Source organism: Lucilia sericata, unplaced genomic scaffold, assembly GCF_015586225.1.
Source record: "Lucilia sericata isolate MDLA Ls3-8-SP2 unplaced genomic scaffold, ASM1558622v1 Contig000430F_arrow, whole genome shotgun sequence".
NCBI lineage: Eukaryota > Metazoa > Arthropoda > Insecta > Diptera > Calliphoridae > Lucilia > Lucilia sericata.
Window position 1 is genome coordinate 59,997 of NW_023994445.1, and position 17,950 is coordinate 77,946.

At 30.7% G+C, this 17,950-nt stretch overlaps 1 protein-coding gene across 1 annotated transcript; it reads left to right on the forward strand.

Moving 5' to 3' along the window:
- Window positions 1–8,195: 8,195 nt before the first annotated feature.
- Window positions 8,196–11,940, forward strand: LOC119604776 (RNA polymerase II subunit 5-mediating protein homolog). Its single transcript, XM_037957613.1, has 2 exons — window positions 8,196–8,545; window positions 11,329–11,940. The coding sequence occupies exons 1-2, from the start codon at window positions 8,354–8,356 to the stop codon at window positions 11,818–11,820; spliced, it is 684 nt and encodes a 227-aa protein (XP_037813541.1). The 5' UTR covers window positions 8,196–8,353; the 3' UTR covers window positions 11,821–11,940.
- Window positions 11,941–17,950: the final 6,010 nt, after the last annotated feature.

The window sequence follows — 17,950 nt, forward strand, 5'->3', positions numbered from 1 at the left end:
ACTGTCTTCCTAGTAACGTGTGATGATGCCGCCATATGTAATCATACCAAAAGCAAACAAAACACCAAAAAACATCTCACGTGTTGGAGATACAATTATACAAACAAATTTTGAACAAAAATAGTATCACCACTATCGGTATAAATGGCAAAGTGACAAAAAAAATTTTGTTACATCTGAACATTTGAGTTTAGTTTTCATTCTTGTTTAATCCTCTGCTGGAGTAGAACTATCTTGTTCATAGAGTTTTTTTTCGTTTTGTTTTTTTGTTGTTTTTTTGGGGGCTGTAGTCGGGTGGTTTATAAATTTATAACATACGACAATATACAACAAATTGGCATAAAGCCAAAAAGATATGTATATACGTTTCTTTTTCATATATTCTGCTCTAGTTGATAGTCTGTTATAAAGGTGACCAGCTGTTGTGTTAAATAATTATTTGAAGATGTGGTTCGATGATGGATCGATCTTTTCCTTGATAACACAGAAAGAGAGTTTCATCACAACTGTTTCCATTGACTAAAGTTATAAATATTTAAGAATAGTTTCATAAATAGCATGAATTTTTTCATACTAAATTTTTTTTTAAATATGTTCAAAAAGCTTTGACCTAAATTATTTAAATTTCGATTTTTTGTTTTTCTATTATTCTATCTTTTTCTAATTATCTGAAAAAAAGTCACATTCTCTTCATACTATTTATTATAAAATTCATTCTATTTATGAAATATGTTTTTCTGTGTATAATAACATTTGCAAGTCTTAAATTAAACAAGTTAGAGTACTGCCTAGGACAATAATGAATGTACAGGATGAATTTCGTTAATTTTTGATGTCTCGTGTTAAAATGAGAATGTTTTATATCGACAGACAGACGGACGGACAGACGGACGGACAGACGGACAGACGGACGGACAGACGGACGGACAGACGGACGGACACACAGACAGATAGACGGACATAGCTAGATCGACTTTGTTTGGGTCTCAGATGAATATTTCTGGGTGTTACACACGGAATGAGTTGTTCTAAAGATTGAAAAATCCCGTTTTTTGCATTATTAGAGACGTTATAACAACGCTTGGACATCTTTATTTATAAAATCTATTAAGTCATCTGAAAGTTCAATCTGTCAGTTACAAACTAAAGGTTTAACATCTCTTACATCTTGTACATAAATTTAGAGGGTAACCTTTCTAACATATAATATAAAGACGAGTCCAAATTGAAATAATAAAACAAAAAATAGTTTTAAAATCGGCTATGATGATTCTTATATACCCAATATCGATGCTTAAGTCGTAAAATTATAAACGGCGGCCCTATAAACGGATTCAGCAGTTTATTATCGATATTTCATCATATATTAGACTTAAGCTCAACTGCAAAAGGACTTCATAATGGGCAACTCCAATTAAAGACGTGTGATTTAGATATCGAGGTCTACAATATATTTTTCTGACCCTATAAAGTATATAAATATATACTGGGTCCTTATAGATAGAAACACAATCGATGTTTAAATCATAAATTTAAAGTAAATTATAAACGGCGGCCCTATAAACGGATTCAGCAGTTTATTATCGATATGTCATCATATATTAGACTTAAGCTCAACTGCAAAAGGTCTTCATCATGGGCGACACCAATCAAAGACGTGTGATTAAGATATCGAGGCCTAAAATATACTTTTCTGACCCTTTAATATATATAAATATATATTGGATCCTTATAGGTAGTAAAACTATGTATATCCGCCTGTTTTGTATATATATTGAAATCGAATTTCTGAAGACCCTACATATCTTCGGATGTCAAATCTTCAATATTGTTTGGACATGTTTTCTAGAAGTTTACTGTTTAAAATCATCTAAATCGGTCCATCATGTTTCATCTCTCTAGCTTTCTCGATTTGAGTTCTATCGTTCATTCAACAAATCGTTTTAGTATCTAAAAGAGACCCAAGATTTCCTATCTTTTGCTTTAACCAATATATTCATATGTTACAAACGCAATGATTAAATCAATATATTGCCCATGGTTTTGATGGCGAGTATAAAAATTATACGAGAAATTTACACCAAATGTTGCAAAAGTAAAACAAACAACAACAACTAAAGAAACGAAGTATTTAAATACAACTGTTTACAGGAATGTATCCTATTCCTACATGTAATCACAAGAATAAGTCGGTTGAAAAGATTAAAAAGTATCAGTATGTAACAGTGTTTAGTTGGGTTACTGAACGCTTGAGTCAAATCGAACTCAATATTTTGGAATTCGGTTAAATAATCCACTAAACAGGCATGAAGATCCACTATATATTTAGCGGTTTTGACATTGCCCGGGTTATCAGAATGTTTCAATCATATTGAGACAATCACTTGAGTATTTTTTCTCAATATCTAAAGAAAATCAGATCTCCCGATGAGCTCAATATTGAAAACTAACCGTAGAAGATAAAGATATTCTCCTTTTTAAAACGGGAATCTCGAAGGTCGAACCTTAACTTGAGACACGAATGTCGAGAGTTTAACGTAAACACCTGCCTTGACGGCCTAATTTCACGGTGGTCTTTTTCATCCACTAGGTAGACTAGAGACGGTCTACCACGCTCCCCTGAATTCTTCAATGAAGAACTCAGGTAGCAATTTTTGTACATGGCTGAGCCGGTCCATGTACAAACACTTTGCCTTAACTTGAGACAGAATAGCGCGAATTAATCTGAAGGAAAGAGTGTCTAAAAAGAACCCACTACAAAGACGGAACGAGTAGCTAGACTTTGAAAAGAGCCATCTTTCTACACCGAAGTAGGCAAGAGAAGAAAAAGAAAAGATATCTGTCATGCAGTATACGTTGACCGTAATCCGACCAGATCTGTTTAAGAATAAGAAAGTGTAGCCATAATAGCATCCACAAAGACTGCTATGGATAACAAATTTCCTTTTCCTCTAAGCTTTCTCTATTGCTTTAATGTCGAAGTCACCTATTTTTCTATACACAAGTTTAAATCTTTAGTTTCCTTTCTCATACAGAAACATGACCATTATAGTTTTATTTTTTACTTTAGAAACGGTACACATACTAAAAAACACTAAAATACTAGTTTCATATTGTGGAGGAGCAAAATAGTTGTAAATTGAATACAGAATAAGAAATGTTGTGAAGTGGGTGGTTTTGCTGGTGGGCTTAGAAACCGAATATTAGTAGTAGAGGGTGCTAGCGGTTAGTGTGTTGGTGAAGATAATAATGATGGTAGTGGTAAATGAGGCTTTTTTCTAAGTATAAGTAGCTATATCACAATTGTCCTTAATATTGTTGTTACTATGTATTGTGTATGTTTAATAGTGGTAGTAGAAGTGGCATTAAGTAGTTAGTTGGTTAAAATAGAGTAGTGGCAAGTTGAGGTTTCTTTATTTTGTTGATAAATATGTTCTAGCCTGTTTTTACTAATACATACATATGTATATACATATGCATCTATATATGTTAGCAGTGAATCAGTGTAGTAAGTTGCATGTTTATGCAGGCTGAATTCCTTTTTAATGTGAATATGTGGGTGTATGTGCTGTATGTATGTGTTTGATTGTATGCTTGCAACATATATTTTTCTTTTTCGTTTCATTATATAAGTATATTTTATATTCACTAAGTAAATGCAGTTGATAAGCATTTTAAATGTAATACATTAAGTGCCTTTAAACATTTACCCAGCTTTAACCATATCTGTAGATATATATGTATGTTTGTATGTATGTATATGTAGGCATGTGTAGCATATATCCACTAGCTGTGGCACTAGTGTAGCAGCTATGTGGCATCAGCCAACTCAGACACCAGTAACATTTGGTGAATGCTTTTGGTTTTTGGCTTGTTAAGAAAAATTAAAAAAAAAAAAACGACAACGAACGAAAAAAAAAATATTTGTTGAAAATAAAATTAAAAAAGAATTTAAATGAAAAAATAATTCAACTCTAAGAGTAAATTTACAAATATGTATATAACAAGTATGTAAAGAATAACCCAACTGCTTCAAAAGGAGTCAATATTACCCCTTTAGAAAGTAAATTTCGAAATTTCTAATTAGTACTTTTTGGGAATACTGGAATCTACGAACACTTTACAATAGAGAGAGAGAGAGAGAGAGAGAAAATCCATTGTTACTTGAGTGCACTTAAGTATGCCAGACAATCACAACTTAAATGGCTCTATGTAAACTCGAGGGAAATCACTTTAAACATTGTTCTATATACTGTATTATAGAAAGTAGTTATTTAACACACCCAAGGTAATCTGTAACAGAGTCAACGGTTTATCAGTTATCGAAACGAATAGTCAGTTTATTCAATAGTCTCCTATGAACTTCAGGTATAATATACATGTATGTAGTTGCCATTGTCCTGTTCTCCTATATATGTATGTGGTTTTATATGAGTATATCTGTATGTAAGCAAAACATTTTTCATTTTTATTTAAGTTGAAAGGATAAAAATTAATTAAGCAGGTGAAAAGTACATAATAGTGTAACATTATGTAAAACAAATTTTGTGGTAAATGAGAAGTAAACTGTATAAACCATTTACTGACATCATTTTATACACATACATATAAAGATTATTTAAAGGTAGTTACTCTATAAATATATTTACTGTCATGCTTGAGCATATGAACACATACATGCATATGTACATAAGTATAACATATCGTTAAAATGAGCATAATAACTAATTTATGGTCTAGTCTATGATCTAGTCTATTGACTAGTCTATGGAATTGTTAATTGATTAGTTAATTGGCTAGTTTATGGACTAGTCAAAGGACTATTCTATGGACTACTCTATTGATTGTTCTATGGACTATTCTATGAACTAGTCTATTGATTCCTCTATGGCCTAGTCTATTGACTAGTATATGAACTAGTCTCATGACTATTCTATTGACTAATCTATTAACTATGCTATTCTATTGACTAGTCTTTTGACTAGTCTATTGACTAGCCTATGTACTATTCTATTGACAATTATATTAACTAGTATATTAACTATCCATTGGACTAGTCTCTTGACTATTCTAGTTTATTGCTAGTCTATGGACTTGTCTAAGGATTAGTCTATTGACTATTCTATGGACTACTCTATTGACTATTCTATCGACTAGTATATGGACTAGTCGCCAGGTTATTCAATTGACTAGTGTACTAACTATTCTATTGACTAGTCTATTGACTAATCTATTGACTATTCTATGGACAACTCTATTGGTTGTTCTATGGTCTATTCTATGGACTAGTCTTTTGACTAGTCTATTCACTAACCTATTAACTATGTTATTAACTATTCTATTGACTAGTCTACTGACTAGTCTTTTGACTAGTCTATTAACTAGTCTATTGACTAGCCTATGGACTATTCTATTAACTATCCTAGGGACTAGTCTATTGACTGGCCTATTGACTATTCCAGTCTATTGATATTATATTGACTAGTCTATTGCTAGTCTATGGACTAGTCTAAGGATTAGACTATAGACTATACTGTGGACTTGTCTATTGACTAATCTATTGACTATTCTATGGACTACTCTATTGGCTGTTCTATGGTCTATTCTATGGACTAGTCTTTTGACTAGTCTATTCACTAACCTATTAACTATGTTATTAACTATTCTATTGACTAGTCTTTTGACTAGTCTATTAACTAGTCTATTGACTAGCCTATGGACTATTCTATTAACTATCCTAGGGACTAGTCTATTGACTGGCCTATTGACTATTCTAGTCTATTGATATTATATTGACTAGTCTTTTGCTAGTCTATGGACTAGTCTAAGGATTAGACTATAGACTATACTGTGGACTTGTCTATTGACTAATCTATTGACTATTCTATGGACTACTCTATTGGCTGTTCTATGGTCTATTCTATGGACTAGTCTTTTGACTAGTCTATTCACTAACCTATTAACTATGTTATTAACTATTCTATTGACTATTCTATTGAATAGTCTGTTGACTAGTCTATTAACTAGTCTATTTAATGGTCTATGGACTGGTCAATTGACTAGTCTGTTGACTACTCTATTGACTAGTCTATTAACTACTCTATTGATTAGTCTATTGACTAGTCCTTGGACTAGACTGTTCACTGGTCTATTGATTATTCGATTGACTTGTTCATTGGCTAATCTAAGGACTAGTCTCTTGACTATTCTATAGACAATGCTATTGACTTGTTTATTGACTAATCTAAGGACTAGTCTCTTGAATATTCTGTCGACTTGTCTATTGACTGTTCTATTAACTATTCTATTGACTATTCTATAAACTAGTATATTTACTGGTTTATTGACTTGTCTATGAACTAGTCTATAGACTGGTCTAGTGACAAGTCTATTGGCTAGCTAATTAACTAGTCTATTTACTAGTCTATTAACTAACCTATTTACTAGTCTATTAACTAGTCTATAGACTAGTCTATGGACTAGTCTATGGACTAGTCTATTGGCTATTCTATGAACAAGTCAATTCATTAGTCTATTGACTATTCTATGGACTAGACTATTGACTAGTCTATGGACCAGTCTATGGTCTTGTCTATGGACTAGTATATTGACAAGGCTAAGGACTATTCTAAAGTAATAAGGTGAGGTTGAGAGGGGGATGAGTAAATACACCTAGCCCACTATTGGGCCTGTTCTATGCAAACTACTTAGGTACATGTCTATGTTTTCAAACTGACCTCTTATAATTAGCAATTCCGTAAAGTGTGAAGAAAATTTTGTACTTCAAAAAATTTATCAACATTTAGGTCCCCATTCACAAACATTTATGAAAGTTTTCTATGAAAATATGTTCAATAAACTTTTGTTAAATGACTAAGAATAAATCTTTTATAAAGATTATATAAATACATACCGAAATATGACAATTATTTAAAGCATTTTTATAACATTTTTATAACATATAAAAATATTAATATTAAATAACAATAAATTCTTAAATAAATGCATTACTAGTAACAGCATATTTCTTTTAAAATATGAAAAAAAATATACATATAGAAACCACAAAAAAAAAGAAAAAACCTAGATAAAAACAATACAGTAAAAGAATTTATATCTCTAACCATTTTGAAATCCTTTTTACAATTTTTGACTTCATAAAATTGCATTTATATATTTCCTTCCGTTATGCAGCCAAAAAAACGACAACAACAACAAAAAAGAAATGTTAAAACACAAAAACAACAACAAAACCTATATATAAAATCTTAGCAAATCTTCAACTCTAACATTTGAACAATAATGTCTTATAAAGAAATATATGTATATACTCATATGATAATATAGATATACATATACTGGATGTACCCATTTTAACAATACCCTACTCTACATACCAACAAAAACTCTTGCTTACAAATGAAAAAATACATAAAATATTTTTGTCATATGCACACCACACTCATACTAAACTGAATACTTTTTTTTCCTATGTATTGCAAGTGGGTTAAATAAAAACATAAAAAATAAATGAAAAACAAAAAAACAGAAACAGAAAGAATAAATATAATAAAAATGCTGGTTGCAGTAGTGTTTATACTGTTCATACTAGAAGAAATTTTATATCCTCAATTTAAAATAATGCCGGAAAATTTTCTAAACTCAGCATTTCCTACAGACACAACCAAAAATGCAACGTCAAAGAGCTAAAAAGGACACTTACAGACTCATGCACTTAGAAATGCACACACTCTTACTTCATCTTCATCTCTTTCTCACACACTTAGTTGTTTAAAGTCAAGAGTGTTGGGAAGCAGGCAGCTAGAGTAAAGAGTTGAAAAGGGAAAAATAAAACCAAATTTGTACATCAATCATATTTACATTAGAATAATAAAATATTTATAATGTAATGAAAAATGTAGAGGAGGGGAGGTGTAGTAACGGTTTATAAGAGCGGTCCTACAATATGCCCATCATAAGAGAATGTTTTAGAATGATTAGAACTTTTTATACCTCTTTCTTTCTTAGTTTTTAATGCTTGAAGCTTTATTCCTAAATTTCTTTACCGTGTCCCCTATCCTCAAACCTATACCCTATAACTCCGATTGATTTATACCTAAAAGCTGTCATTGTAGATTCTATTTTCTACTTAATAAAATTTTTGACTTTTCCTTCATATTATTTATTATATTTTTCTTACAACTATATATAGCACAATTTATTTCTCTTAACGCCAAATAAATATAAAGGAAACGCAAAAAGCCTAAAATATTCAATATTTTTCTGAATTTTCTATCTGCATCCATTAATAATAAAGAAAAAAAAAACTAAAAGAAGAACTAATCAAAAAAATATGACCGATTCAACAATGACTGCTTCAGCCGAACGTTGTGTTTTGTGTTTAGATCAAAAACGTTCACCGGTGCGTATACACTGTGGTCACTCATTTTGCTATGGCTGTCTGGATGTTTATAAATCCTATAAAAAATATCCCTGGGCTAATAAGTGTCCCATATGCCGAGATGCGTTAAAGGAAAAGAAAACGGTGTGTATTGATAACATAAGATTTTGATGATGTCTTTTTGTGTACAAATTTCACCCAGTAGGATTATTTTGGAGAACAAAATATTAAGGACTTCCATGAACGTTATTTGTGCTACTAACATTGAAAGGACAAGCCCTGAGAAGTCTACGCACTACTCTATTGCTTGTTCTATTTACAAGTTTAGTCTGTAGTCTACTCTATTGACTAGTATATAGATTAATCTATTGACTAGAGTTTGGACTTGTCTATTGACTATATTATGGAGTAGTCTATCGACTATTCTACTTAATACTTTATGGATTAAATTATTAGCAAGTCTATTGAATAATATGTTAACTAGTCTATTAAGTAGTCTATTGTTTAGTCTATAGACCAATCTATTGACTAGACTATTCTATTGAAAAGTCTATGGATTATTCTAATGACTAACCTATGGACTAATCTATTGACTAGTATATAAACTAGCTTATTGATTTGTATATGGACTAGTATTTTTGACTATTCTATGGACTAGTCTAATGACTAGACAATTGACTAGTATTTGGACTAGTCTATTGACTAATATTCTGACTAGTCTATGGACTAGTCTACTGACTAGTCTATTGACTAATCTTATCTTTACTGACAAGTCCACTGACTATTCTATTGACTAGTCTAGTCTCTTGTCTATTGATTAGTCTAGTCTTTTGTCTATTGACTAGTCTAGTCTCTTGTCTATTGACTAGTCTACTGACTAGTCTATTGACTAATCTTCTAACTAGTTTACTGACAAGTCTATTGACTAGTCCACTGAATATTCTATTGACTACCCCATTCTCTTGTCTATTGACGAGTCTACTAACTAGTCTCTAGACCAGTCTATTGACTAGACTATTAACTAGTCTATTGATTAGTTTTTTAACTAGTCTATGGACCAGTCTAATAACTATTCTATTTACTGGTCTATGGACTAACATATTACAAGTCTATTGAGTAGTATATTGACAAATCTATTGAACAGTCTCTTGACTAACTGTGAATCAGTATATTGATTAGTCTATTAAGTAGTCTATTAACTAGTTTTTGGATTAATCTATGTTCTAAACTATTGACTAGACTATCGTCTAATTTATTGACCAAAAAATGGTATAGTCTGTGAGCTAGTCTATTGACAGTTAAAAACTAGTCCATTAGCTGATCAATAGATTTATTAATCTTTGAGTTAAATAGTGAATAAACTAATATATTAGTCTACGGACTAATCTATTGACTATTTCATGGGATATTTTAAGGACTAGAGTATTGACATCTTTATGGACCAGTCTATTTACATGTCTTTTGAATAGTCCATGAAATTATCTATTGACTAGTCTATAGACCTGTGTATTAACTAGTTTATTGCTTAATCTATTGACTAGTCTTTGGTCTGATCTATGAAACGGTATTTTGACTAGCCTAATGACTATTCTATTGACTAGTCTATGTACTAGTTAGTCTATTGACTAATCTATTGACTGGTCTATTAAATAGTGTATCACTTATCTATTGACTAGTCAATTGACTGGTATTTGAACTAGTCTATTGACTAAGCCATTGGCCAGTATATGGACTAAACTATATACTAGTCTATGGACTTGTCTATGAACTAGTGTTTTGCCTAGTCTATCAACTAGTCAATTGTCTGTTCCTTGGAGTAGTCTATAGACTAATCTATTGTCATCTCTATAAGCTAGTCTATAAAAAAGTCTTTTGGCTACTCTATTGACCAGTCTTTTGTTTAGTTTATAGACTATGCTATTAACTATTCTATAGACCAGTGAACTATTCTATTTATGGACTAGGTTATGGACCATTACTCTATCGACCAGTCTTTTGTTTAGTCTATTGACTTTGCTGTTAGCTATTCTATAGACTAGTGAACTATTCTATTTATAGACCAGTTTATTACTTTTCTGTTTTAAAAATTTCGGAAAATTTGATATATTGACTAAACTGCAAACCAGACTGTAGACTAATCAACTAGCCTGTTGATTAGCCTAATATTGACTATGGACTAGTAAATTAATTTGTGTATGAACTGGTCTGTGGACCATTCTGTTGACTAGTCTATGAACTTAATTATGCAGCAGTTTACTGAATATTCTATGACTACTCTGCTCTTAAGTCTATAGACTTAACTATTGATTGATATGTGAACTAGTCTATTGGCCAATCCATCCGATAGTCTTTTGACTAGTTTGTTGATTACTTAGTAATATAGAAAAGTAATGAATCATTGCGTGAGGGTATTCTATTGTCAAAATGTTCTGAAAAGTAAAATAGAACTGCAGTTTCATTACAAATTTTCAACTTTAGTCTAGTTAAATGAAATTTGCTGTCTCGAGGTTCCAAATAGACTTACATTAAGTGTGTATGCTAAGCGGGATATTTTAGGTCAAAGGTCACAAAAATTCGGGTTTTTCTTAAACCTCATCAGCTTGTTATACATCCAAAAAGTTGTGGCTAAACTTTTTGTCTCTGATTCTGATCTCCAAAAGTTTCTATAGGGTTATTGATTTAAGCTGTGAAAAAAATGATTGAGCTTATTTACATAATTCGAGGACTAATTGAAAGCGGGAATATTATTATGATTTGATTGAATAATTTCAATTGGATGGGCGGTGAAAAAACTGTGTGGACTTATTATTAAAGCCATACCCAGTCCTTGTTTCTTATCTTCTTAAAATTCCTACTGGGTATAATTTGTTAAAAAAAGCAGTTTGAATATAATGGAATACAATGGAATTTATACTTCTGCTCTTAAGACTAAACGTAAATATTCCGAAATTACTGCAACACAAGATACAAATTCTACCCTGACGGCCACTCAATCGATTCCCCCCGAACAAATTTGTATTTTGGAAGAATTTATGGCTTTAGCCTCAGACTATGATAATAATGGAGAAAATCCAGATAATACCCGGCAATATATAGATTTGGATGAATATGAAGGTGAAGTCGATACTATTCATGATCTAACCGGAGATGATGATGATAATTACGAGGAAGATGAGCGGACATATTCTGAGAATAATAGTTATGAAGAAGAATTAGATTTCTATACTGATACCGATGATGAGGAGGAAGATGATGATGATGATGATAATTACTACTGTTTTGCCGAAGATGAACCTGGGGTTAGTAGTGAAGAGTTTGTTGGTTTTCAGGAAGCGTCGGGCACTATGACGAGAGATTGCAATAATACTGATATAGATTGGGAGACTGTTATTGGATCGGATGTTATAATTATTGATTAGTTGTGAATTGTTTTCTTAGAGATGTTTTGTGTTAACATAGTTGTATTTTTAAATTGTGAGTTTTAAGTTGATTTTTATTGTAATTTTCTTTTATATTTTGGTTTAATAAATTTTAGAAAAAATTCCCTATAAGATATTAAGTTCTTTTTCATAATATTGTATATTTATACTCATCATCCTTTTAACAAGTAATGATATCCAACTGACATATATGTAACTGCGGGATACTAATCTTGAATAATTCTATCACACATACATTTGTACTTTATGCAAGGGATCTTTTATATTTGCATACATTTTCTCAAAATAAAATTAAAAATTCTGAAAATAAATTATTTTAAATTTCCCATTCCTTTACAGCACTGGTGTTTCTATTTGCTATTGTTAATAGTTTTCATTATATTATGCCTTGGCTCTTCTCTAACCGTAATAGCAGTAATCAAATCCACTGAAAATATTTATCATTACTGAGCAATCTGAGTTTATAACAGTGTGCAGTTTTCATTATACCAGTTAATGAATTGGTAATTGTAAATTAAATTGCCATAACTTTAAATATATTTATAAAACAATGGAATTTAATATAAATATTAATAAAATATAATGAAATATTAAAACTTCATAACACAAAAGAAATTATATGCTTTAACTTAAATGCATTTGTTTACATACAAACTTACATTTGTAATATTTATTTAAATTTATTGTATATAAGCCTAAAACTAGACAATAACTATTGAAGTGTAAAACTTAAAATATGTTGCATTTATCTCAGTAAAAACCCAAAGATAAGAATTAAATATTCAAATATTATACACATTAGTTGTTAGATTCAATATATTATATTATATATTAAACTATTTCTTCATTGAAGCTTAAAAACAAATTCTTTATATTCTCATAACAATATTTTTTTTTTTTTTTTTTTTTTTTTGTTTTTCTCCCTAAACTATGCTATAAAAGGAAATAGAGCAATATCTAAACTTAAACAAAACAATTTGTAAAAGAGTTTCTTACTATCAATATTATCTTTTCTTGGCTGCCTTTTCAAATTTCTTAACAAAATTTTCGAAAATAGGCATTTGAAATTTATTCTGCTGTTTAGCAATTGATAAAAACTTATCAATTTCTTGAAAGCATTTAAAACTCACTCATGCTTGAATTATTGCAAAACAACGCAAAAACAAAAAAAAAATCTTTAATATTAAAATGAAAAAAAAAAGAAAAAAAACAACAACTGTTGTAAATTTTTGTTGAAAATTTAAATACAATATTTTCTTGAGAAATTCTTATAGAAATATTTCTTTCGATTTATCTATTAAAAGGTTTTTCTATGTACGTTATGCAACAAGGTCTTGTGCTGGGCGCATCATACCTTTGAAAACTGTTGCCTACTTATGGGGTTTTGCATATTGGTTGTATGAAAGGGTTGAGGCCGAAAGAAAATATTTATAAAAAAACAAGCATATTGTTCGTTGTTGTAGGAATATTTTTTAAATGCATGTGTAGGAGAATTTATATGAATAATTCTATTCAAGGGAAAAAGGGCTTAAATGGTAAAATTGAAAATAAAAACAAATAATTACTGTGCCGAATCTTATAGATCCTTCACCATAGTGTGTTTTAATTTCGACATCAACAAAACCATTATTTTGAAAACTTCTTGAAAGTATGTTTGATAAAATTATTCAAGATTTGTATACCGAAGTTATACACAGACGAACAGGCAGATGGACGGACATTGCTAAATTGATATATGGATATATAAACACCTCCCTTTGGTGCTTTTGAAAAGAGGTGCTGTAACCAAAGATAATAATTTTACTCGAAGTTTGACCATAGAACCTAACATAACGGTAAAAAGCAGGAGGCAATGCAGACCTGAATTAAAACTGAACTAAACCTGTACTAAAACTGTACTAGAACTGATTTAGAACAGAACTAGAACTGAACTAAAACTGAACTAGAACTGAACTAAAACTGAACTAGAACTGAACTAGAACTGAACTAGAACTGAACTAGAACTGAACTAGAACTGAACTAGAACTGAACTAGAACTGAACTAGAACTGAACTAGAACTGAACTAGAACTGAACTAGAACTGAACTAGAACTGAACTAGAACTGAACTAGAACTGAACTAGAACTGAACTAGATCTGAACTAGAACTTAACTAGAACTGAACTAGAACTGAACTAGAACTGAACTAGAACTGAACTAGAACTGAACTAGAACTGAACTAGAACTGAACTAGAACTGAACTAGAACTGAACAAGAACTGAACTAGAACTGAACTAGAACTGAACTAGAACTGAACTAGAACTGAAATAGAACTGAACTAGAACTGAACTAGAACTGAACTAGAACTGAACTAGAACTGAACTAGAACTGAACTAGAACTGAACTAAAACTGAACTAGAACTGAACTGAACTAGAACTGAACTGAACTAGAACTGAACTGAACTAGAACTGAACTGAACTGAACTGAACTAGAACTGAACTGAACTAGAACTGAAACTGAACTAGAACTGAAGAACTGAACTGAACTAGAACTGAACTGAACTAGAACTGAACTAGAACTGAACTAGAACTGAACTAGAACTGAACTAGAACTGAACTAGAACTGAACTAGAACTGAACTAGAACTGAACTGAACTAGAACTGAACTAGAACTGAACTAGAACTGAACTAGAACTGAACTAGAACTGAACTAGAACTGAACTAGAACTGAACTAGAACTGAACTAGAACTGAACTAGAACTGAACTAGAACTGAACTAGAACTGAACTAGAACTGAACTAGAACTGAACTAGAACTGAACTAGAACTGACTAGAACTGAACTAGAACTGAACTAGAACTGAACTAGAACTGAACTAGAACTGAACTAGAACTGAACTAGAACTGAACTAGAACTGAACTAGAACTGAACTAGAACTGAACTAGAACTGAACTAGAACTGAACTAGAACTGAACTAGAACTGAACTAGAACTGAACTAGAACTGAACTAGAACTGAACTAGAACTGAACTAGAACTGAACTAGAACTGAACTAGAACTGAACTAGAACTGAACTAGAACTGAACTAGAACTGAACTAGAACTGAACTAGAACTGAACTGAACTAGAACTGAACTAGAACTGACTAGAACTGAACTAGAACTGAACTAGAACTGAACTAGAACTGAACTAGAACTGAACTAGAACTGAACTAGAACTAGAACTGAACTAGAACTGAACTAGAACTGAACTAGAACTGAACTAGAACTGAACTAGAACTGAACTAGAACTGAACTAGAACTGAACTAGAACTGAACTAGAACTGAACTAGAACTGAACTAGAACTGAACTAGAACTGAACTAGAACTGAACTAGAACTGAACTAGAACTGAACTAGAACTGAACTAGAACTGAACTAGAACTGAACTAGAACTGAACTAGAACTGAACTAGAACTGAACTAGAACTGAACTAGAACTGAACTAGAACTGAACTAGAACTGAACTAGAACTGAACTAGAACTGAACTAGAACTGAACTAAACTGAACTAGAACTGAACTAGAACTGAACTAGAACTGAACTAGAACTGAACTAGAACTGAACTAGAAACTGAACTAGAACTGAACTAGAACTGAACTAGAACTGAACTAGAACTGAACTAGAACTGAACTAGAACTGAACTAGAACTGAACTAGAACTGAACTAGAACTGAACTAGAACTGAACTAGAACTGAACTAGAACTGAACTAGAACTGAACTAGAACTGAACTAGAACTGAACTAGAACTGAACTAGAACTGAACTAGAACTGAATTAGAACTGAACTAGAACTGAACTAGAACTGAACTAGAACTGAACTAGAACTGAACTAAGAACTGAACTAAAACTGAACTAGAATTGAACTAGAAACTGAACTAGAACTGAACTAGAACTGAACTAGAACTGAACTAGAACTGAACTAGAACTGAACTGAACTGAACTAGAAACTGAACTAGAACTGAACTAGAACTGAACTAGAACTAACTAGAACTGAACTAGAACTGAGCTAGAACTGAACTAGAATTGAACTAGAACTGACTAGAACTGAACTAGAACTGAACTAGAACTGAACTAGAACTGAACTAGAACTGAACTAGAACTGAACTAGAACTGAACTAAAACTGACTAAAACTGAACTAACTGAACTAGAACTAAAACTGAACTAGAACTGAACTAAACTAGAACTGAACTGATTCGGTGTCTGCTATGTAAAACAAATTTCACCTGTGTGTCCTTAAGGGATCAAAAAAAAGGCCGACAAGGTAGGCGTTCACGTACAGTACACGCTTCTCACCGAAGTGAAGGAAATAGTGGTTTATATTCTCCAGACAAACTAACTTTTTGAAGATTAGTTTAAAGTAAAATATGTTTCAAAAATATTATAAATGTACTCATAGGTGTTATAGGGTATTAGATGATAGGACATAACCGACTTTATTTTTCCATTTTGCTATATTTTATAAAAACTTTAAAAAGTGTTTTTATATAGAAAAATCGGTTATGTCCTTTTCAAAATTACTTTTCAGCTGACACTATTAAGTTATATACCTACAAATGCTTGTAGAAGACCTGAAAATTCTCTAATACATATCTCCATAAGTTTTCTATGCACGTTACTATATAGCAATGTAACATAAAATTTTAAGCTATTGACAGGAAAAATTGTAACAGAAAACCTTGAATAGAATACAATATTTAGTATTTGCTCCCACTTTACATATTGCCTTTTTATGGTATTATTGACAACACAAGAGAATCTGTGTCAATATGTTTTAGTTTTGAATAAGAGAAAAAATTTAACATACATATGTTCAAAATTTTGCAAAGAATAATAACAATGTAAAAAAAAAATCTAAACAATTCAATTTGTAACTAAAATGTACAGTTTTATGAAGGCAAAGATATATTGATTTTTATTTTATTCTAATGATTTGAAACTCATAGAAGATTTTATAACATTTTATGCTATTTTTTTTTTTTTTTTTTTTTTTTGTTAGCATAACTTAAAATTTTAATATATACTAAATCTCATCTTAAACGCCTTCCCACTCTAACTATAAATTTCATTTCCGTTTCCGTCAGCTTAACAACTTTAATATTATTCGCTTAAAAATTATCTTGTGTATATTTTCTTGTTCAATTACAACTTCATTCATTCAACTGCAATATGTTTTTTTTTTTCTTTTTTCTTAAGCTTTTAACTTTCATTTAATGTATTTACTTTTCTTTTCAAACAGAAAAAATATTGCATATTCTTCAGCACTTCTTTTCCCCCATTTACCTGTATTTGCGATATAATATGAAGAAAAAGCTCTAAAACTTTTCTCATACAAAAAAAAAAAAATATGTAATTTAATAAAAAATCATTTTTCTCCTTTTATAAGTTAACGTTTATAGCGTTTCTTTTCTTCTCTTATTTTGTTTTCATTTAAAGTGTTTGCATTTCGCTTCTTTTTTTCCTACTTTTTGTTCATAAACAATTTGTATCATTTTAATCATTATGTTTTTCAATTATCATTAATTTAGTTTTATATTGTTGGCTTTTATACAAAAATCCTTCAAAACACCTGCTCATTATAATTAAACACTGATGGCTAGGTTGGCGGCGGCCAAATTATGTAGATATTTGGGAAATTTTTAAACAGCAAACATAAATATATTTATAAAAAGTAAAACAACATATAAAATACTGTCGAGCTTTGTGTTTTACACTTATGTATTGATAATTTAGGCCGTTTACCTAGGCTTTAGTGTGTTTAATTATTTATGATGTAAATTATAATTATGTAATGTTTTATACAAATAATAATACTATAATAAGCAAAAACTGTAAATGTAGAATGAAATACAGATAAAGTATAAAGTAAGAGATTTTCAAATTTTGGTTGAATGTTTGAAAGTATTACCGTTAAAAATCCAGGACTTTTAAATGTTAATAAATTTAACAATTTATAAGGGACACGATTTTCTATTCTTCAGAGAACAAACCATATAGAATTTGTTTATAATCAGAATATCAAAAATCTATTTTATATACGGCAGTCTAACCAACAGTTTAATAGTCGGGAGTACAGTTAGAACTACAGTCTGGATTACT

Coding starts and splice junctions, on each gene's coding strand:
- LOC119604776 (XM_037957613.1), top strand. CDS start 8,354: ATGACCGATTCAACAATGACTGCTTCAGCCGAACGTTGTGTTTTGTGT. Junction 8,546..11,328: donor CGTTAAAGGAAAAGAAAACG/GTGTGTATTGAT, acceptor TCTGCTCTTAAG/ACTAAACGTAAATATTCCGA.